The sequence below is a fragment of the Rhinoraja longicauda genome, chromosome 22, assembly GCF_053455715.1.
Source record: "Rhinoraja longicauda isolate Sanriku21f chromosome 22, sRhiLon1.1, whole genome shotgun sequence".
NCBI classification, from domain to species: Eukaryota; Metazoa; Chordata; class Chondrichthyes; order Rajiformes; family Arhynchobatidae; genus Rhinoraja; species Rhinoraja longicauda.
In genome coordinates, this window is record NC_135974.1 from 10,141,843 (window position 1) to 10,165,144 (window position 23,302).

General features: G+C 39.6%; 1 protein-coding gene across 2 annotated transcripts; it reads right to left on the bottom strand.

Annotated features, from left to right (window-relative positions):
• Positions 1–2,332: 2,332 nt before the first annotated feature.
• ift52 (intraflagellar transport 52 homolog (Chlamydomonas)) lies at positions 2,333–23,302 on the bottom strand. 2 transcript variants are annotated; one of them, XM_078419272.1, is made up of 14 exons: positions 23,262–23,302; positions 16,263–16,387; positions 12,599–12,686; positions 11,914–12,043; positions 11,744–11,819; positions 10,904–10,975; positions 9,309–9,435; positions 7,464–7,550; positions 6,348–6,416; positions 5,359–5,513; positions 4,547–4,634; positions 3,957–4,065; positions 3,054–3,193; positions 2,333–2,912 (listed from the first exon to the last, which is right to left on the bottom strand). In XM_078419272.1, exons 1-14 carry the CDS (start codon positions 23,277–23,279, stop codon positions 2,853–2,855), a joined length of 1,344 nt encoding a protein of 447 aa, XP_078275398.1. In that variant the 5' UTR covers positions 23,280–23,302; the 3' UTR covers positions 2,333–2,852. The 2 variants fall into 2 exon arrangements, with proteins under 2 accessions (XP_078275398.1, XP_078275399.1); XM_078419273.1 differs by lacking the exons at positions 12,599–12,686; positions 23,262–23,302 and having other exon boundaries at positions 16,263–16,389.

A 23,302-nucleotide genomic window follows, 5' to 3' on the forward strand; every position in this document is an offset into this window, starting at 1 on the left:
TTAATGGCGAACTGATGGTGCTTACTTGAACGTCTGGTATTTTCAGTTTGTCCAGTTTCATAAATTCTGCTCTTAATTGCTAATGTTCACGAGTTTAACGTGATAGGGTTGAGAATATTAAATTAGGGGCACGTCTTCAAGTCTGAAGGGTGAAAGGTTGATCGTTTTCCTGGTGCCTGACTACTTGTGGGACAGGGTACTTTAAGGTGATGCAACTTGTCTGCATTTGCTACACTTGTTTTCTGCAAAAGCCAAGATCAAATGGAAGTAGTCTTTCACCACATTTTCCTTCATGTACCAATTTGCAATCTAACATGCAAGACATCTTGTAGGAGCCATTTGCGCTTAAATTCGTTACTGTCATTGTATTATGGCTATGTTTACTATTTCTAGTTTCTGTCTTTTTTGCATGCTTGTGGGTGTGATTTGATACGTGATGGGGAGTGTCTACATCTGAGGAGGCTAGCGTAGCCACAGAAATTGTGGGTCAGTTTAGTCTCGGAGGATGGAGAGAAGTTTTTTTACCACAACCATGCCAGCCACAACCACAACGACCACATGGTAACAACTACACAATCTTTACTGTATTTGAAGAAGAAACAGTTGATAAGAACGAAAAGTTATGAATTACTCTCTTGATTTGTGCTTCTTTAATAAAGACCAATTAATCAAGAAACAGCGTTTGGAAGATTTGTTTTTGTTATCTCAGAGTGCTAGGCTATACTTCCATTCCATCCCCAAGCAGTAATGGCTATCAAAGTTGGACTTTGAGAAGGTATAGAAACTGCCATTACACACTTAATATTGTGTAGTGTGGCATAACTAATGACGTCGAAGAATATAAATTGCACAATGGGGAGGTCATGTGGCCTTGGTACTATGAGCTCTTAGCTTTACTCCAATATTGGCATTTTTACTCCGTGCACCTATTTTGTTTTGGAAATTATTAAATTTGCAGTACAAATTGGGTGCCTTTAGCTGACAAAACTTTGCCTCCAAAGAAGGGTCATGAGCTTTAATGTCACCAAACCTTTTCTCCAGGGATGCGACCTGTCCTGCCGAGTTACTCCAGCACTATGTATCTATCTTTGGTATAAAGCAGCATCAGCAGTACCTTTCTACACACAATTTTGCCTTACCCAGGAAAGATATGGACATTCAATTAGCCAAGATAAGGCAGGGAAAACTAAAGTGTGCTCAAGTTTGAATCAAGGGTGGAGAATTAGGCAGGTGCTCAATGGACAATGCTTGTAATAAGTAACCACAAATTCCAATATTATCTTGGTCTCAATCCAGTAGTGTCAAATTAGTGAAGGCAAGGTTAATAATGGAATTTTTGGTTACAAATATGATCCATTGAGCAACTGGTATTTAGCAGTGATCGCTACTCTTCTTGTGGAGACGGTGCCATTTTCACTCGCCAGATACCTTCCTTTGTCATGTGCCACTGAAATAATGATAAATGGGATATATCCAGAACAGCCCTGGCAGCTGAAAACGCAGCATCTCCAAGGTGCTGTGGACCATCACAAGTAGCAGGAATGCATACTACATCTAACCTATCCCTTATTTTCCTATTATCAACCCTGATTAGTTTAGAGATACAATGTGGAAATGGGCCCTTCAGCCCACGCTGACCAATGGTCACCTGTAGACTAGTTATCCCAGTTTTGCATCCTATGGAATAGGGGCAATTTACAGAAGCAAATTAACTTTTAAAACTATACATCTTTGGAATGTGAGGAAGCCAAAGCATTTGGAGAAAACCCATGTGGTCACAGGGAGAATGTACAAATTCAATGCAGACAATGCCTGTAGTCAGGATCGAACACAGTCTCTGGCACTGTAAGGCAGCAACTTTATCATTGGGCCACTGTGTTGCCCACTGTACTGTTCAATGAACAGATGCCAGGAGCAGCACCGGGAACATCTCAATGGGATGTCAACCAAATTATGCTGTTACAGTGCTACATACATGCTAGACAGCCAGTAAATTTGGCAGAGTTTCCACATGAGTGCCTGAGGAAAGGCTGAAGTTGTTGCGACCATGTTCAGCCAGAAGTATGAAATAGATGATCCTTCTCAGTTTCCTCCTGAGAAATCCTGGAACATGTGAACCAAAAGTACAAAGGGAGTAACTTCACCAGAAGGACTTGAGTGGATCAGTGTAGTAACTCAAGGACATACTGAAGAGCTATACCTGTTGGTCTCATCACGAACACGCATATCCCAAAAAGTGAATAAATAAGTTATGTACAGATACTTTCAAGAGAAAATTGACAAAGAAAAAAAAAAACAGTAGTTACCATTTTACTTAGTTTGTTTGGGACACTATTTGTATTTTATATAATTGTAGAAGTTGGCAGAACCCCTTACATTATTGCCCAGCTACTGCTGTGCTATTTGAAGCCAAAAACTTTAAATATTGGATAATTATTATTTTTTATTTACAAATCAAAATACATACTGGAAACAAGTAGATAAATAACAATGCTTAAGTACAATAAAGTAAATATAATATGAAAATAATTCCAAGTATGAGTTGCATTCTAAATATAAAATAACGTAAAGGCGAGGGTTAATAAGTCTAAAACTCGGTATGGTTCTGTAACTGGAGATATATACACATTAGATTGTTTTGGAGGATAAATTCACCATAATGTAACAGTAGTGTATGAAATATGTTGAAGTTGTAGACAGCCAAAGTGATCAACTCTTTAATACAAAAATATACATTTTGAGTAAGGAAACTAACAATTTGCAAATTACGATGTAAAAGGTCCAAGTGCTGTTGTAAAAGGTCCAAATGCTGTTGAAATCTCCCAAATCTGAATCGGCTGGAACACAGCTGCTCAGTTTTCATTATTCTGTAAATTAATTATTCCATCTTCATTTGTGTCTATGTCATGCTCCTGCAGAGAAACAGTAATAATTACTAGGGAATTAGAAACAATTTGTTTGAATAGGTTTTGTTGCATCCTGTCCGTTTGCAATTTTAAAAGGGATGGATATACACTCTGCTGCAAGTGTTTATTCACAATGCTAAATTTTACCTGATTCAGTTTCTTAAATTCCACCACTTGGAAAAAGATGTGTTCTAAAATGTCTTTTGCATCTTTGTTTTCTTGTCTGTTTGATACCCCAAGAATGTCACCACACTTGCGAACATAGAACTCCAGATCATCATCAGTACCTGAAAACAAATCATTAGAGGTACAATGCCAGTTTGTTCTCATTAAACTTATAGTAGGCTCTTGTGAGCCCTTTCATTATTTGAGATCTCACTAATAAATCAAGCAAAAGTAAGCAATAATAAGAGAATATATAAGAGAGAATAGTTCTTTTAGCTGAAGGATCAAGTATCATGGGTGCTAGTTGCAAATTATAACCTTCCACCAGGCTTAGTAACCAAATGCTTGATTGAAGCCATTCTGATGCTGTTAAGTTTATTTACCACTTAGTTTGGCTCAATGAACCGCAAGGTGCAGGGATGGGGGGTCTGATGGTAAGGGGTGTACAATTCTGAGAGATTTCCAGGTAGACTGTAACAAATTTGAAAAATGCATGTGAAAAGTGAAATGTTTTCTTGGATTATACTAGCACATTTGTTGCCAGAATCAACAATGTGAAGCTAGAGGCCAATATATTTGCAAGCACTGTAATAAACCCGGAATCTTCCTAAAAGGCTACGTAGAATTATTTTTTCCCCTCTATCATAAAAGAACCTCAAAATAGATGTTGGCCAATTGTTCAATGCATATTTGGTGATAATTGCTGGCACTTGCACGATTTATGTCAGAAGGGTGGTGGCCAGCTGAAGTATATCCTTTGACTAATTTGCTGACCTTCCAATCGGAATTCCAACATTTGGAATTTACACTATCTGAAAATATTAATGCCACAAAATGGGCAAATGTACACATGACAAGAGGGATAAAGACAAATTATTTGCTCACATTTGTTAGTCAGCTGAGCAAGTCTCACTTTTTCAGATGAAAATGTTTCATCAAGATCAAAGAGATCCAATGTTGGTGCTGGCAGCTCTCGAAAGGAGGGAGGAAAGACCTGATGAACAACAATAAATGCATTACATTTATGTCCCATGCCACTGCGAATGTAACCCACACTGAAAATTTAAATGCACAACTTCGTAAGTACTGGCAATATCGTAATTATGGTGGACAATGAAAATACATTTTTTGTATAGAACCCATCACACCATCAACATTATGGTCTGATTGCCACAAGTGTTGAATTATAATCAAAGTGGTAATGATCTACCAGGTCTCTTGTTGCAGGTCTGCAATTCTCTTGTCTTATCACCCTGACATTTTCAACACCACTTTGATGAAAACAAGGCAATTTATAATGTTTTTCTTATAATGCTGATATAAAAATAAAACATCGGTGATCAGTAAATTACTATGTGAAGAGCATAATGATGAGTAACAGGTCATTTGATCAAAGGTTTTTTGATCTCATTTGCCATTAATATAGTCCTGGCTGTTTTAATATTCCGTTTAAAGACTTGCACATTTGCACTTACAGCTGGCTGCAATGTAGGGAGTGGTGTTTCGAACTGAGGTTGTATCAGTTGAAGCGATTCATGCTTCACATTTAATTGTTCATAAGCCCTGGAAACACATGAAATAATGAAATCTTGCAAGACTGTAATGTTGATGTTGGCTCACACACTGTAAATATAACATGACCCAGTTTTCAACAAGGTGTTTAATTATCCACACTTCCCCAGGTCCTAATTTCAGCTCAAAACGTCACCTATCCATTCCCTCTATAAATGCTGCCTGACCTGCTGAGTTACTCCAGTGCTTTGTGTTTGACTGCATTTACAGCTCCTTGTGTCTTCTACTTTCCAACAATTAATTTACGATTTTCCACTGGTTTGAAAAAATATTTTGCTTTAGCCATGAATATCAATTACCAAAGTAACTAAAAAACCTACAAGTCATGTATTTTGTGGCAGAGAAAATGGGCTGACAACCATTTAATGTCTGAGATGTGTGGTAACTGGCTACTTTAGAAGCTGGATGGGATATAGCTTTGAGCAATTTGATTTGAGATTCAACCTCTTTCCCCATATGGGAAATTATAGCCATGTCAAGCATTAAGACCCCCATTCTGCAGCATAACACATAAGTGCCAAACTATCATCCAACTAGTTCAACACAGTTATCAACCTAGAATAAAGCTGTTTCCCCTTCTGTCCGCGAAGGAATAATACAAGATGTGGACAACTTAAAAGCAATATTCATTTTTCTGTTATCTTGAATCCTTGTTTCTTTTGTACTTAAAATCCATCTCTTAGATAAAAGCAGACACTTTTGATCTAATACTGACGTGATAACTTTAGGGAGAGCCATTGTGTCCAGTTTAAAGACCGACATGTCAAATAGTGTAGTAAAATCCCGTGGATTTTCATCCCCTTCTTGCAAGCACACCCTCAGTCTGTCAGACAGTTTAGCTGTATCTGGAAGCATGGTATAATCTGAAATCTTAAGATTGAATTTTTCTATTAATAAAAGTGACAAGAAATATTTTTCATTTAATCAATCAACCAAGAATTTGTATTTATAAAGCACCTTTAACATAATTAAACACCCCAAAGCCCCTGATAAGAGCATTATCAAGAAAAAATTGATGCCACGATATATTAGGTGATATTAAGAGAGCTTGATAAAATGAGCACATTTTAACAGCAGGAAAGAAGGTTTGGAGAGGTGTAGGGAAGGAATTCCAGAGTTTTGGGCATTAGTCGCTGAAGGAATAGCTGCCAAGAGAGAAGCAATTGAAAGCAGGCACACACAAGGCACCAGAATTGGGACATACACATCAATGGCATTCAAACAAGTACTGAAGGAGGATCACAGCAATGGAGACATTTAAAAACATTGATGGAGAGTTTTGAAATTGGTGCATTGCTTAATTGGGAGCAGAATCAGGATGACCTCAAACCTATTAAAGGTGGAACATGTGATGCTGCCTAAAGGGTGGAATTGTCAAGTCTAGAGATAACAAAGGTATGGACAAGGCTTTCAAGTGAGTTCAACAGGAAGAGTAGATGGAAGCATAAAAAAGCAAATTGGTTAAATTGCATTTATATTAATGCAAAGAGTCTGAGAGGTTAGGAAATTAATCAAATGGAATTATTGTATGATTACGATTACAGAAATATGGTTGAATGGCACGGCTGGCAGCACAATGATTGCAGGTATCGACATTTTTGGCATGGTAGGATGTTTGGGGCAATTGTTTTCCCCTAAATGAAATCCACAGTTTTCTTATGAGACAAATGATCCATTTCCCACCAATTACTGCAGATAGTTTACCTCTGGATCCTCGGCATCAATCTGGTTTAAATGGATTTCGTTTGCAGTCAGCCACTGAAAGACAACATCCTGAGACAAAGGAGTAAAAGATGAAAGATGAGAAACCATTGCATAAATTGTTAGAAGCATTCCATCAATTACAATTTTCTTTTTTGAATGCATGCAATTAGATAGTTCCATATTCAACAACTAAGAATATCATAAGAATTCAATGCACATTTCAAAAAATAGCAAATTTTGCACTTAAGTGTGGTCCAGATACACAATTATGCTGATTATCTCATTTGAGGAAAGCCCCAAAGTGCTGAAAGATTTCAGTGAAAGGTGACTTAACTAATTACTGTATTAGATGGCTGGGTTTTCAGTGCAGCAAAACATGGAAACAAGGAACTGCACATACTGGTTTATAAAAAAAGACAAAGTGCTGGAGTAACTCGGTGGATCATGCAGCATCTCTGGAGAACATAGACAGGTGATGTTTCAGGTCAGGCTGATTGTGGAGGGGAGGAAGAAAGCTCCCTCTGACAATGGAGGAGACCTAGGACAGAAAGGTCTATGCACGAATGGGAAGGAGAATTAAAGTGTCCTGCAACCGGGAAATCAGGTTGGTTCAGGTGGGCTGAGCAAAGGTGTTCTGCAAAACGATCGCCCAGTCTGTGTTTGGTCTCGCCGATGTATAAGAGTCCACATCTTGAACAAGGGATACAGTAGATGAGGTTGGAGGAGATGCAAGTGAACCTCAGCCTAACCTGGAAGGACTGTTGGGGTCCCTGGACAGAGTCGAGGGAGGAGGCATAGCAACAGGTGTTGCATCTTCTGCGGTTGCAGGGGAAGGTACCTGCGGAGGGGGTAGTTTGGGTGGGAAGGGATGAGTTAACCAGGGAGTTGCGGAGGGAACCGTCTTTGCAGAAGGCGGAAAGGGGTGGAGATGGGAAAATGACCAGTCATTTGTCATTCGCAATTCTGAGAGGCTGCTGGTTCGTTTCAGTTATTTTGTTGGAATATTTTCTCTACATCAAAACCCTGGGGGTGCATTTAACATTTTAAATCGGAGCATACAATGTGCGCAGTATATTTAAAATGTATCAATTAAATAATATGTCCCAAACAACATACCATGATTTTGCTATTTTCTTCTTTGTCAAAATATTGGTCACTGATCATATGACAAGATCCCAGAACAGCCAATTTTCCTCCTTGGAGCTGTTAAAACATTTTACATTTTTTTAACAATCAAGACAATTATCATTGTTACTCAAACCAAAACAAATTTCACAGACAATTGTTAAGTTGCCAAATTTCACGTAAAGATTCAATTTCTTAATGTTTCAGCAGGATTAAATGATACTGCAAATTACAAAGAAACTTGAAAATGCCCAAAATTTATACAGAGAATTTAAAATGATATACACTGAAAATACAAACGGCCAAAAACACATTCATGCCACTATGATGCCGATTCACACAAATCCCATTTGCTTGCATTAGCTGTTTCCTTCAATGCTGTGCAAGTGCCTGTCTAAATGTCTCTTAAATGTAGTAATGGCATCTGATTTCACTACCTCACCACAGTGTATACCTGGCATCAACCACTCCCTGCGTAAAACAAAATCCCTCCCCTCAGGCCTTTCAAAATTCCTTCCTCTCATCTTAAACCTATGTCCTCTTGTTTTGTATATTACTACCATATCTATGCCTCTCATAATTTGATGTATATCTATCTGCAGTCCTCAACCTACTTCATTCACTCCAGGGTGGAAATAAGACCAACCATCCAATCTCTCCCCATAATAAAGTCCTGTAATCAGGTAACATCTAGCCAAAATGTGCAGGAAAGAATTGGAGATGCTGGTTTAAATCGAAGGTGGACACAAAATGCTGGAGTAACTCAGCGGGACAGTCAGCATCTCTGGAGAGAAGAAATCGGTGACGGTTCGGATCGAGTCCCTTCTTCAGACTGATCAGTTTATTAAAATAAACTTTCATTTTAATAAACTGATCAGTCTGAAGACGGGTCTCGACTCAAAACGTCACCCATGCCTTCTCTCCAGAGATGCTGCCTGTCCCGCTGTGTTACTCCAGCATTTTGTGTTTACCAACATCTAACCAAATCTCCTTTCCATTCCCTTCCACCCAATCATATCCTTCCTATAGTGTGGCAACCAGAACTGATAACCAGTGATTTGTAAATTTGAAACATAACAACCCAATTGTCATATTCCATGCCCGAACCTACGAGGACATGCATGTCAGATGCCTTCGTCACCTACCTATCTGTGCTGGCACTTTCAGGGAACAATGGACATGAACCCCAATGCCCCTCCATTTATTAAAATCAAATCCAATATGAGATGCCTTAACATTTACCATGTACCTTGTCCTACTCCCGTTTAGTCTTCCTAAAATGGAGTTTGCAATAGGCTTCTTGAGCCTGTTCTGTCATCCATCAAGGTAATGACTGATCTTTTATCTTGGTATCCTTTTCCTGCACTATACACATCCCTCCATTCATATCCAGAAATCTATCAATCTCCTTCTTGAATGAACTCAATGACCCAAGTAACCATAGCCTTCCAGAGCAAGAGAATTTCAAAGATTCAGCCCCCCCCCCCACATGAATAAATATCTCCTCTTTTTAATCCTAAATGGCAAATCATTTTGTTTCTAAACTGAGCCCCTTGTATTGGAATCTTTAGCCAAGGAAAACTTTGCATTTGTCCTTCTGAATCTTGTAAACATTTTGTGTTTCAATGAGACTGACTCAAATTTTTCAAACCTCTTGGAAATATAGGTTCATGCAATATCTCCATATACACTACACCTGTGACTTAATCCAGTGAATCTTGCTGCACTCTCTGTATAGCAGTAATATTCTTTTGTTGGTGAGGAGACCACTTCTGCATGGTGTGCATGTAAGATACAAGATATTTAAACCTTTATAGGTATTATTTGAAAAAGTACCTTGGAATTGTAGAAGGCCAGAATTGGCCTGTTGAGGGGAAAACATACAGAACCTGTCGACAGCACTGCAATGGCCGGTTTCATGACACTCAGTGTAGCACCAAATGGATAAACGAACGTCAGGGCTCTGTAGCATATAATGACAAGGTTAACAAAAAGTACGAGACAGTAAACTCATTCAGAAACTATCTTTCATAACATAATGAAAATATGTGCTTGGAATCCACTTCCAGGAAACAAGAAAAATAATTGTTTGGAAACAGCATATTTGAATTCCATGTGATTGCAACCCCCCTAGCTTTAAGTGGACTACAGATAAAATCTGCAGATTGTCATTGAACTACAAATAGGTAGAAGGTATTTTTTACCATCCTCATTGGTGCACTTTGCTGATAAAAAGGATAGATAGACAATAGGTGCAGGAGTAGGCCATTACGGCCCTTCGAGCCAGCACCGCCATTCAATGTGATCATGGCTGATCATTCTCAATCAGTACCCCGTTCCTGCCTTCTCCGAATACCCCCTGACTCCGCTATCCTTAAGAGCTCTATCTAGTTCTCTCTTGAATGCATTCAGAGAATTGGCCTCCACTGCCTTCTGAGGCAGAGAATTCCACAGATTTACAACTCTCTGACTGAAAAAGTTTTTCTCATCTCCGTTCTAAATGGCCTACCCCTTATTCTTAAACTGTGGCTCCTGGTTCTGGACTCCCCCAACATTGGGAACATGTTTCCTGCCTCTAACGTGTCCAACCCCTTAATAATCTTATACTTCGATAAGATCCCCTCTCATCCTTCTAAATTCCAGTGTATATTAATATTAAGGATAATCCAGAGATTTTATAAGTAATCTCTATAATCACACAGTCTCTGTGTGGAACCACAGGAGATGGGCAAGGTCCTCAATTTTTCCTGTTTTTACAGTAAAGACACAAGGAGCGAGGAAATTGGGGCAGTCAATGGAAGTGGGCAGTCAGTATTACGGTCAAGGATACTGTTCTAACGTGTATGAAGGTAGATGTAACTAAAGTGGGTGGTTTTGTATTAAAAGAAAATGGTTATCAAAGGTAACAGCGGGATCTTGATCAGTTGGCCAATTGGACAGAGGAACAGTTAATGGAGTTTCATGCTGATAAATGTGAGGTGCTGCATTTTGAAATGTCTAACCAGGGCAGGACCTTCACAATAAATGGCAGGGCTCTGGGTAGTGTTTTGAGCAGAAGGATCTAAAAGTGCGGGTACATAGTTAATTAAAAGTGGCATTACAGATAGATAAGGTGATCAAGAAGTCTTTCGCACATTGGCCTCCATCAGTCATGAGTATAGAAGTTGGGATGTTATGTTACATCTGTATAAGGCACTGGTGCGACTATAGTTGGAGTATTGTGTTCAGGGACATGTAATTATGCACTAACTTTTTATCACATCATTTAGTCTATAACTTAAGAGATATCTATATTTATTAAGAAAGTTGTCCATTTATGTATTCAAATCACAAAGGTAATCATTCAAGAGTACAATTGATGCACTCTTGATGATTAGTACAGCTCTATGGGACAATGACTATGCATCAATTTAATGTACTGGAAAACCTACTGCAAATTGTTGCCATTGTTTTCTTCATCCATCATTCCAGGCACAGACTTCCCAGCTGCTCGACTGATTTCTCTGCAAATAACAATTTATTTTCCATTATCTATTGGATGAAGTCACAAGTTCTAAACAAATCCATTTCACACAATCATGAGCAATTAGATCAAATCCTATGCGAGATGAGGGCAGTGTGTTCTTCATCCCACTCCCATTTGACCTGCCTATACATTAGGGATATAATGAGGCCTAATATGAGTTTGAGTGGCAGTATCTCATCTTCCACCTGCAATGGATGCCTTGCAACTTCAGGTGATTTGCTTTCTCTGTATTGCAACTAAACAGTTCTGCTGTAGGTCAGTTCTCAGTAATATTGGTTCAGTCTTTCTCCTCCTGGCCTACTTGCTGGGCATGTCATCCAGCTCTGCATATTATGCTTTTTACATTCCTTTGTTAGTGTTCTGACTGTCTAACCACCTTCATTTTATAGCTTTTATGTTCTTTTAGTCATGTTTCTCACCACTAACCCATCAAACAGATAACTATAACTACAGCACATCACCATGGCAACCCTGAACCTCCCCAATCAAGGATACTCCCTTTATCCTATCCATTCCTCCCTCACCCACCTTGCAATTTAAAATGAACTTGATTTATCTGTTTCCCCCCTTCTAATGAAGGATCATCCTTAAACATTAACTTCACTTTTCTTCCCATAGCAGCTGAGAATTTCCAGCATTTCTGTTTTCTATTTCTATGGGAGAGACTCTTCAGAAAAACAAAAAATTCCACTTTGTTCAAGACACAGGTAAAAAGAAAAAGACAAGAAATTGTGTTTAAAACTACCTGTTTAAAATTCCATTTGATATTAAAGCTTCTTTGGGATGGAAGTACTTATAATACATATTTCTTACAACAGCATCTGCAAGTAATGATATTTAAATAATGAGTATGTGATATAAACACAAAGAATCAAGTAACAAAAATTAGGTTTAAAGAAAAGATACAATGCTCACCATTATTCACCATAATTCCATACTCCTCTAATAAAAAGTTTATATTTGTGTCATATTTAGATTCCCCACCTTCTCCCAGCATCACAAGAATACACCCTCCACGTTCTAGGTACTTTTTCAATACATCAAGCTGAAAATATGAAGAAAAAAAATTACAATGACCAATTCAGAATTTAACAACAATTCCTCAATTCATAAACTCAAAAATATACAGTGCACGGTAATTTCAAAAATTTAAGCTCGCTAACATTTTTTTTTTACTAAAAGATATAGCAAGTATTTAAGTAACAACATACATGTTCAGATGTTTGATATGAAATGAGTGATATTAATCAAAATATATAATAACATGAGGAGCATGGATGAATTGAATGGTCACATTCTTTTTCTCAATGAAGGACAGTCTAAAACTGAAGGGCATAGATTTAAGGTGAGATATGAAAGATTTAAAGGGGACTGAGGAAGAACGCTTTTCACACAGAGCATGATGAGTATGTGGAGAGCTGAGTGCAATCACAACATTTAAAAGATATTTTGACAGGTACCATAAAATGGGTTTAGTGGAATATAGCCCAAACACAGGCAAATAGGATCAGCCCAGGTAGGCAATTTGGTGGGCAAGGACAAGAGGTTCAATTCCATGCTATGTAACTTAATGACTCGAGAAATAAATGTGCTCACTTACTTCAGTGGCAGTGAATTTATCTCTGGGACCAGCTGTGATCCACAGTTTCACACCTATTAGCTTCTCTTCTGTGATTTCATCTTTAAAACTGTCAAGGACAAAATATGCATTATGCCTGAAATACTTACCCCTAAATCTAACCAATACAAGTTAAGCAAATGAACATATGAATTCCAAATTAAGGACAGATCGCAGTCGATTGGTTTTCAACAACGTAACGACAGCATATCTGCAGACCCATCTTGCTTCAGACATTAATATTCTGTACAATATATATTAATTGTTTGGAATTTATAGTTCTCTACTATTATGAATTTAAAGATGGAAAGTGAGGGATTTATATCAAGTTCAGCTTTTCCGACTGAATTTATCAAATAAACTTTCAAAAAGACAATGGTTCTTTTCTTGGAGCAGTAATTACGGATGCGCACACATTTTTGAAAGTGATATGCTAACCAGGGTTTCATCCTCTCTTGATTATGAGATAGAACATTTTGAAGAGCTATTGAAGTGGACAGTCAATAAATGTGATTTAGCTGGACTTTAACAATGTCCCACATGGGAGACAGGTTCAAAATGTTAGGTCCCATGATCCAGGGCACTTTTGTAAATTCGATCCAAGCTAGCTTGAAGATAGGGACTTTTTTTGTGTGTTTGGGTGCCTGTAACTAGTAGTTTTCTGTAAGAATTGGTGCTGGGGCCCTCATTGTTTGCAAAATACATGAATAATTTGAATGCAGATATAGGAGATATGATCAGCAAGTTTGCAGATACCAAACACCGAGGCATATGTACATACTCGGCCAATAGGGCGGCACGGTAGCGCAGCGGTAGAGTTGCTGCTTTACAGCGAATGCAGCGCCGGAGACTCAGGTTCGATCCTGACTACGGGTGCTGCACTGTAAGGAGTTTGTACGTTCTCCCCGTGACCTGCGTGGGTTTTCTCCGAGATCTTCGGTTTCCTCCCACACTCCAAAGACGTACAGGTATGTAGGTTAATTGGCTGGGTAAATGTAAAAATTGTCCCTAGTGGGTGTAGGATAGTGTTAATGTACGGGGATCGCTGGGCGGCACGGACTTGGAGGGCCGAAAAGGCCTGTTTCCGGCTGTATAGATATGATATGATAAACTTATTCATTCATTCATAACACAAAGCTTGGTAGAGTTGTTGATAAAGTGGCCTGAGATGGCGGGATGACATCCATGTGTCGATGAAATAGATTGAGAAATGACAGATGGAGTTTCATGCAGATAAATGTGACTACTAATGAAGCTATGAAATTCACCAACAATTGTAAGGTCCTAGGAAGCATGAAAGAACAGATGACCTTGGAGTACAAGTGCAAAGATCCTTTCAGGTAGCGGCACAGATAGATAACGTAGTTAAGAAGGCATTTGGGATGCTGGCATTCATTAGTTGAGGCAGGGACGTCATGCTTCAACTTTATAAAACATTGGTCATACCTCAACTGTGCATTTCTGGTCACCTCACTGCAGAAAAGATGTAAATGTTAGAATGTGCAAAGGAAGTTATTCATTTATGAGGGAAGACAAGGTCTGTGTACGGAGGAGGTTGAGAAGAGAAATAATTGAGGTATGTAAATAGATAGGGTACACTGCAGAAAACTTCTCCCCATATCAGAGGTAGGTAAAACTGGAGGTCATAGGTTTAGGGAAAGGGGTAAAAGCTTTTGAGGGGTTTCGAGGGAGAATTTTTTTCACGCAGAGAATGGTGAGTACCTGGGATATACTATCTGAGAGAATGGTGGAAGCAGAGTTGCCTACACCAATTAAGAAGTGGCTAGACAAGCTTTGTATTGCCTAGGCATGGAAGACTATGTGCCAAGTGCTGGAGGATGGGATTAATATGGGTGCGATCCCACCGGTTGACTTGACATGGTGGTCTGAATGGTCTATCTCCATGCTGTATATCTCCATGGATGTTGGAATCACACTATCTGCAAGATGCTGTCTGCCTACAGCATCATTTTCAAAGCTAGCCAGGTATCTTTTGTGCTTATCTAGCCATGCTTCATTAAATCATTAATCAGACACAAAGTGGAAATGGTATTAAAATTAGATGGCAGCATAAATTACAAAAAAATGGTGCAATTTATTTTTGATTAATAGATTTTCCTCTTTAATTCAACACGTCAAAGAGAAGAATCTTTTGCTTTTCCTGAACCTTGAACACAAACATTGTTCCAATTTTGTCTCAACTCACTATACTGAAAGCAAGCAGGATGCTCCATAAGTTAACCAATATCATGTGAAGCAGGTATTATCAAAGATTTTAGCTAATAGCTTTTTGATAAATTAGATATCCAAACTGAATTTCTGATTATTTAGTAATAATGATTAATAGTCATGGTTACAAGACATGCCAATATTTTGCATGTCAAAAGCGAAAGCACAAGTGTGTTTTGACAGTTAAATATTTCATTGGATACTAAATTATGTTTAGTAAATGTAAAGAAGTAAATTAACCTGTTTTGTGAAGTTATGCCAGGTACTTTTAACTAAATCAGTATGTGACAAACTGCTTCAATCTAAGAATACCAGTGGCCAGCAGTAATTTCTACTTATGTAACGATTCAATACTGATGAATTATCTAAAGGGCCTGTCCCACTTTAGGCGATTTTAATGCGACTGTCAAAGTCGTAGCAGATCGCCGAACTTTTCTTTTACCCGACAACAATGACCACGACAATGCTGAGGTGGAGATTACAGCGTCTTCGGAAACATCGCAAAATTACCACGCTGTCAATACTTCTCCGGCGTCCTAATTTTCACTGAAATCACTGACAAGTCGGTAAGTACTTGATAGTTTTGAACTATAACATCTTGTATGGGTTATTTAAAAACCAAGCATCACTGTAACAAGGCATAAACTGGATTTACTTCCAGTTTACTAATAGCTGTATTAAAAAAATAATTTAAAAGGGGTTAAGTGGATTTTTGTGAATTGTGTGGGCATTCTTTGAAAATGTACGGGAGATGCATATCTGGTTTCTGGGTTGCATATCTGGGTTGGGAGCCCACTTTAAATGTAATGGCTGATGGCCATAAACATCGTAAAATTCCCACGTCCTGACCGTCAAACTGTCGCCTCCAATCTACCTGTCAAATGTCCTGACGGTAAATAAAATGGTTAAACACAAGCATTTTATGGTATTTTGAAATGACTTTACTTATTTTAATATAATGTGCTTCTAAATGTATCTAAGAGAACCTAGAAAACCTGGGGACAGCAGGCGACAGCGCCCGCAATAAACAACGATACCTGGCGACAAGCCAGCTGTCGCCGAGAAATTTCACTCCGGATGATTTCTCAGCGACTCGCTGAGATCCACGATTCTTGGAAGACTCCTCACGATCATGGCCGCGACACCCGGCGAACTGTCAGCGACAGCCTAGTCGCCGGCAGTCGCCTTAAAATCCCCTAAAGTGGGACAGGCCCTTTAAGTTGTAGAAAATAATTCTTTACATATTTCTTAGTAAATTTAATTTATTACTTTCAGTTTGTCATTTAGGTATCTGCTACTAAATGCAATCTTGAGCATGTATCTAAACCAATTGTAATTTTTTTTTGTCTACCTAATGCATGGTGTAACCCCAAATGCCCCAGTGAAATACAGCCATATTGTTAATAGAGACACTTGCCTTTGTATCTTCCAATTGGTGCGGAGTTTCTTTTGCAATGACTTGTACCCACTGGTGGTAGAAAATAGTTCTTTCTTTGATGCGTTAAAAACTATAATGTTACTTTGATCCTTCTCCATGTTATCCTAAAAAAGCACAATCAATTTTATTGGCAACATATTTTTGCAAAGTTAAAATTTAAAATAAGACTTCATACTCCCAAAGATATAGTTGGATGAGTATATATTTTCACAAATATAAGCCACATTTCACCTCTGAATTTGTCCTACTTTAGTTTATACAAAATTATTACCACAACCAATGAATTACAAGTCTTTATTGCTATATAAATTAGAGAGGCATTGATAAGAGTACACCGTCAGAACCTTTCTCCCAGGGTGAAAATGTTAAAGACTAAAGATCAGAGACACCGATCAGATGTGTAGGGCATTTTGTTTTCCAGAGAGTGGTGGGTACGTGGAATGAACTGCAAGAAGTGTTAATGAAAGCAGAAACCGACAATAGTACGGTTTAAGTGGCTTTTAGATAGGCACAAGGAAATGCAGGGAATGAAGGGATATAGAACACATACAGGCAGAGCACATTTAGGTGACATCCTGTTTAGCACAGACATTGTGGGCCACAGGTGCTATTCCTGTGCTGTACAGTTTCCATGTTCTAGAACTGGCTTATGCATAGAAGACAGAGGGCAGTGGTGAAAGAGCTTTATTCTGCTGAAGGTCTGAGCACAGTGGTGTTCCTTAGGAATCATTCCTGGGCCCTCTAATATTTGTGATGGGTAAGTCTACATTCTGCACCGATTGGAGCTGCGGACAGTGAAGAAGACTACAAAGGATAGAGCAGAATGTACATCAGTTTCAGATATTGGCAGAGGAATGGCAGATGGAATTTAATCCAAACTAATGGGAGTACATTAGGAGGTGGAATATAAGGTGAAAGTATACAGTTAATGACGAGACCTTCAACAGCACTGATGTACAGTGGATAATGGACACTACAAGTCCATAGCTCCCTGAAAGTGGCAACACAAATAGATAGAACTAGACCAAATGGACCCGTTGGGCCCAAACTCTCCTGCAATGGTGCAGCACCCTCTCCTCTCCCCTCCATCCCCCTCAACCCCCTTAACATCCCTCCCTCCCTAGGAGATAGATTTAAACTTTAAAATGCGAATAACTTTTAAAATATAACACCCATTTCAATGAAACTTCTTCTGTTAGCACCAAAGGGACGACGGTGAGTAAGGTGGGCCTAAAATTGTTGCGCTATCGTGTACCGTTTTGGCTGTAGTTCAGGAACAAACAAACAAACAAATGAGAGTTTTAGTATATAGATGGCATATGATTGTCTTTATCTGCTGGGGCATTGAATATACGAGTCAGGATGTCATGTTGCAGTTTTTAAGGCTTTTGAGTAGGTCACATTTGGGTGATGCATCTTAACAAGATGCTGCCTGGATTAGTGGACATTAGCTTTGAGGAGAGGTTCGGCAAACTTTGATTTGCTAGCTTTGGAGCACTGGGGGGAGAACTGATAAAAGTTTATAAACTTATGAGAGGCTTCGATGGTGTAGACAAACAATTTTCAATTGAAAATGTCAGACCAGCATGAATAGCTTTAAGGTCAGAGGGGGAATGTTTAAAGAAGATGTTTATGCTTTTTTTTTACACAGAGAATGGTGGTGTTTGGAAGGTTGTTGGTTGCAGATATGACAGTGGAGTTTAAGAGGCTTTTAGATAGGCACATGGATATGCAAGAAATAGGAGGAATTTGGATCACAAGCAGGAAGAGGAGATTAATTGACCTTAGGATCATGTTCAGCCCAGAGATTATGGGTGAAAGGACCTGTTTCTATGCTGTACTGTTCTTTGTTCTAAGATGAAAAGAAGATTCTGTTTATAGCATTATCTGACACTCCAAAGGAGTAGACAAACACTGGGGCATTTTTGACAGTTTTTTTAAAGATTTTTTTATTTTTAATTGCTTTGATATCCTAACTCTGTAAACGTTCTTAAAAAGTTCAATGCATCGTTAAAATAAACTTGTGTAGGAAGGAACTGCAGATGCTGGTTTAAACCGAAGATAGATACAAAATGCTGGAGTAACTCAGCGGGACAGGCAGCATCTCCGGAGAGAAGGAATGGGTGACGTTTCGGATCGAGACCCTTCAGACTGATCAGTTTATTTAAAATAAACTTTCTCTTTAAGTAGTGAGGTAGTACTCAATCATTGCCATAAGATGGTGGTAATGAGTCAACTTACAGGAGAACGTACACCTGGTTGTGTGATGCCGCAACAGCAACCTTCTGATCACTGTTAACAAAACCCAAGAACCAATCGTTGACTTCAGAGGGGGAAGTAGGGAGCCCATGTGCCAGTTTACATTGGTGGGTTGGTGGTGGAAAGAGTTAGCAGCCCCAGACAGAAAAGTGAGGATACTTTTCAATTTGCTATGAGCTGAAAATAATCATGTCCCTTTATATCCGTTCATAAGACTTATGAAAATTGCAGTTTGTTATATCAAGAGTTAACAGTGTTTTATTGTCGTATATCCTGAAACAGAACAGTGAAATTTCTTACATGCAACAGCACAACAGAAATGTAAACATAGAACTCCGTAAACAGAGTAAACAAGAAAAAGTTCAGTATTTAGAAGAACAAACAATAACAGCGCAAAGACAAAAAACAATCACCCCATCTCCCCCCAAGTCTATGTGGTTATGAGCTTAGGCGGAGGTTGCCGTGTTCAATGGCCTGACAGTGTTGAGAAGATGTTGCTCCTGAACCTGGACATTACAGTTTTCAGGCACCTATACGTTCTTCCTGATGGCAGGAGTGATATTAGAGTGTGGCCAGGGTGGTGTGGGTTCCTAACAATGCTGGCTGCCTTTTTGAGGCAAAGGATCCTGTAGATCCTTTCCATGGTGGGGAGGTCAGTACCCATCACGGACAGGACAGTATTCACCACTTTTGGCAATCTTCTTTGTTTCGGGGTGTTCCAAGTTGTCGAACCAGACTATGATCCAACCAGTCAATATGCTCTCTACTGTACTGTACACCTGTAGAAGTTCAAGTGAGTATTCGTCTACACAGATTTCTTCAATCTGAGGAAGTAGAGATGTTGATGAGCTTTCTTTATGACTACACCAATGAACTGGGCCCAGAACAGAGTTATGTCTGCCCAGGAATTTGAAGTTTTTGATTCTCTCAACCACTGTCCTATCAATGAAGACAGGTTTATGGGAGCTTGACCTACCTGTTTTAAAGTCAACAAACAGTTCCTTGGTTTTACTGATGTTGAGGACAAGGTTGTTGTTCTGGCACCATTTGGTCAGTCGATTGATCTCCCTCCTATACTCTGACAGATCATCATCTGTAATTCGTCCAACATGATGGTGTCGCCGGCGAATTTGAAGGTGGAGTTAGATCCGCGCCCAGCTACACAGTTATGCTTATACAGTAAGGCAGGGGGCACACAGCCTTGAGGTGCTCCTGCGTTGATGGTTATCGAGCAGGAAGTGTTGCTGCCAATTTGAACTGATTGTGTTCTGTGGATGAGGAAGTTGATGAACTAGTTTCAGAAGGATGCGCAAAGACCCTGTTCTGCAAGCTTGGCAACCAGTTTGGAGGGGATGATGGTGTTGAATGCTAAGCTGCAGTCTATGAAAAACAGCCTGACGTTATGTGTTGTGATGACGTATATTCACTAGGCATCATACTATAAACTGATCAGCAGATTAAAAAAAGTTGTAAAATGTTTTAAAATTTGCAAAAATAACACATGAAGAAAAGATGCAGAGAAAAGGTGATGCATTGCATTATTTCCAATTCCTGAACCTGAAGTGCTTTAATTAGAAGATAATTAGTATACTTGGTGGCATAACCAGGTATTGAAGTGCACAGCTGCAGCAATTGAGAGGAGAGTACAGGTGAATTCAGTAGGCATTAGGATTAGAAGCGATTCATTTTGTCCGTGAGGGAGAGAAAGGTAGAAGAGGGAAGTTTGCAGATAGGTATGAGTCAGGCCAGTTATGGGGAGCCACTGATTGGGAGATGCGGGATGATTTAGGAGGAAAGCTTGTTGTCCGCAGGAAATAATTACCACTAGTTTGAGGCCTGATTATAGTGTTATGGTCAGTTGGTCAGCGAATAATTTTATAGGACTAACGGTGTCTTGGGAGAACTTAATGGATGAGGCTTATGAAAGGAAAAGGCTTAGATATGTAGAGTTGGCAGCAGAACTTGAGAAGCGAGGATGGAGAGCAAGATGGGGTCCGGTGAGGTGGGTTGTAGAGGTTTCATAGCGAGATCAACCAGGTCGCTATTTGGAGAGCTAGGAATTCACGGACAGTTTGCGTCAGGCTGTAAAGCAAATGTCAGAGGCAGCAGAGCAAGGCAGTAGGTGGATTTGGTGAAGAAGAAATAGTGTCAGTTGGGCGCATAAAGGAAATGTATGACATGTAGAATGTGTATTTCTTTGTAATTGTAGTTTGTGCACCCTTATGGAAGGGTGATATTTGTGATATTACAAACTTAATAATGGGCTAGGATTAGTGGAAGATAGGTTGCAGGTGTTTAGCATTTGTTAGAGTGAGCTAATTGGCTGCAGCTTTCTTTATTTAGTAGAATTAATGGCATCTTGCTTTTTACATTGAGTGATAAACACTGTGCACACATAAAGTCAAAATTAGACTTCAACAAAGCCAACTTGAAGAAGTCACTTCCACAGGCATTTCCTTGGTGCTGGCACCAGAGGATCAAATACCCTCGACCATTATTACTCAACCATCAAAGATGGCTATCACTCCATCCCTTGCCCTCTTTTTGGTAAATCAGACCACCTGGCTGCAGCTCCAGCAGTGAGGATTGCACACAGCTGGTCAGAGGAATGATTCTGCCACTGTCTGGCGTTGGTGATATTCAAGGAATCAGCAACGGACCTGAACAAATATGCCACAGTTGATCATGGAAACGTGTGGATAGTATTCCCACCAAAAACATCCTAGTGTTCCCTAACCAGAAATCTTGGATGAACCAGGAGGCCCGCAATCTACTGTGGACCAGATCTCAGGTATTCAAGTTTGGCGATACAGGAGGGAGGTTGAAAATCTGATTGGATAGTTCCAGAACAACAATCTTGCTCTCAACATCAGCAAGACCAAGGATCTGGTTCCAGAACAACAATCTTGCTCTCAACATCAGTAATACCAAGAAGCTGGTTGTTGACTTCAGAAAGGGAAAGCTGAAGATCCATGAACGTCTTCAGCAATAGGTTGGCAATGGAGAGAGTCAACAATTTCAAGTTCCTGGGTGTGCACATCTCAGAAGATCTGTCCTGGCCATAGCACATCAATGCAATCACAAAGAACACCCATCACTGCCTCTATTTTCTTAGATGATTGAGGAGATTTGGGATATCAACAAATAAATACTCCCTTGAATCTTTGCAGATGTACAGTAAAAAGCATAACGACTGGTTGCATCACTGCCTGGTTCAGCAACTAGAACACTCAGGACGATGGAGATTACAGAGAATAGCAGACTGCCCGATCCAACACAGGCAGTAGTGACTTCCCCACCATCAAAGGGATCTAAACAGCTTATTCTGCCATTGACTCTTGTTCGGTGTTGTTTGGTGGATTGGATGATTGGTCTGAAGAAACAAGACATATTGGCAATTTAACAATTTATTCATTTAATAAACAGGAGCCACAGTAGCGTGTGGAAGAACCATACACAGCCACAACAGCCTGGCACCTCCTCCTCATGCTGGTCACCAGCCTGGTCACACACTGTTGTGGGATGGCATCCCATTCTTGTCAGCACCTGGGGGTACCAGAAGCTCAAAACAAGAGTCAATAGCAACAGCAGAATAAGCTGTTTGGCATTGGCAGAGAAGATTTGGCAAATTTTTCATGGGCGCAACCCATATACTCAGCTCTGCTGCTCATCCCACAAATGCATGTTCCTTACAAATGTGGCACCATTTAAAAGGGAAATAAACAGGCTTTCCAACGGTATAAGATTTATTGCCAAGAAGCATTGTTACAACAAAGAAATAATCTACCAAACACAAATTTCCTTACTTTTTGTGCTATGTTTACTTGTAGCACTGCCTCAAGAAGGCAGCCAATACCGTCATAGTCACACATCACCCTGGCCACAGTCTCATTTCACCCCTGCCATCGGGAAGAAGGTACAGGAGCCTGAAAACTGTGACCACCAGGTTCAAGAATAGCTTCTTCCCAACAACCATCATGCTCTTGAACACTCTACAACATTAACCTCATCTTTGAATTTCTATTTTGGTCTTTGTTTGTACTAAGGACCACCAGTTTTTTCACTGGTATTGTGGTTTTTTTAAAATTATTTAATTTTTGTATACTATCTACGTGCATTGTGTTTACAGGACCGTTATACTGCTATAAGTAAGAATTTCCTTGTTCTGTTGTCGGTACATATGGCAATGAATTACTCTTGACTCCTTTTTATTGTCAATTCTCCCTCTAATTTACAGTAAAGAATCTTTCCCAGGTACCTCAAAACAAACCACTTAAATGTTTTGTATCAGGGCCACCACAGACGTGAAGCAGCATCCTCACAGACAGTGCTAAACATCGGATAAATTAATGAGATAGTAGAAACGTCGCATGAAATGTTTAGTAAATTAAGTCTGAGGAAGGGTGTCGATCGGAAACGTCACCTATTCCTTCTATCCAGATGAGATGCTGCCCGACCCGCTGAGTTACTCCAGCATTTTGTGTCTATCTTCGGTTTAAACCAGCATCTGCAGTTCTTTTCGACACGACGGTTCCAAAGCGATCGCTAGGGGTTACTGTGGGATAAACACGGCCTGCGCTACATGGACAGGGCAGGGGATTCAAAGGGAACAGGTCATTTCTCTGTCCGGTGTGGGAGCAAACTGTCATCCCTGACGGTTACCGAAGGCGTTGTGTGTCAGCACAACAGGAGAAACAAGAATGCGCCGCAGCTTCTTACCTGCATGCTCGTCACCATTTTCCACGCCTTCACCGGCTGGC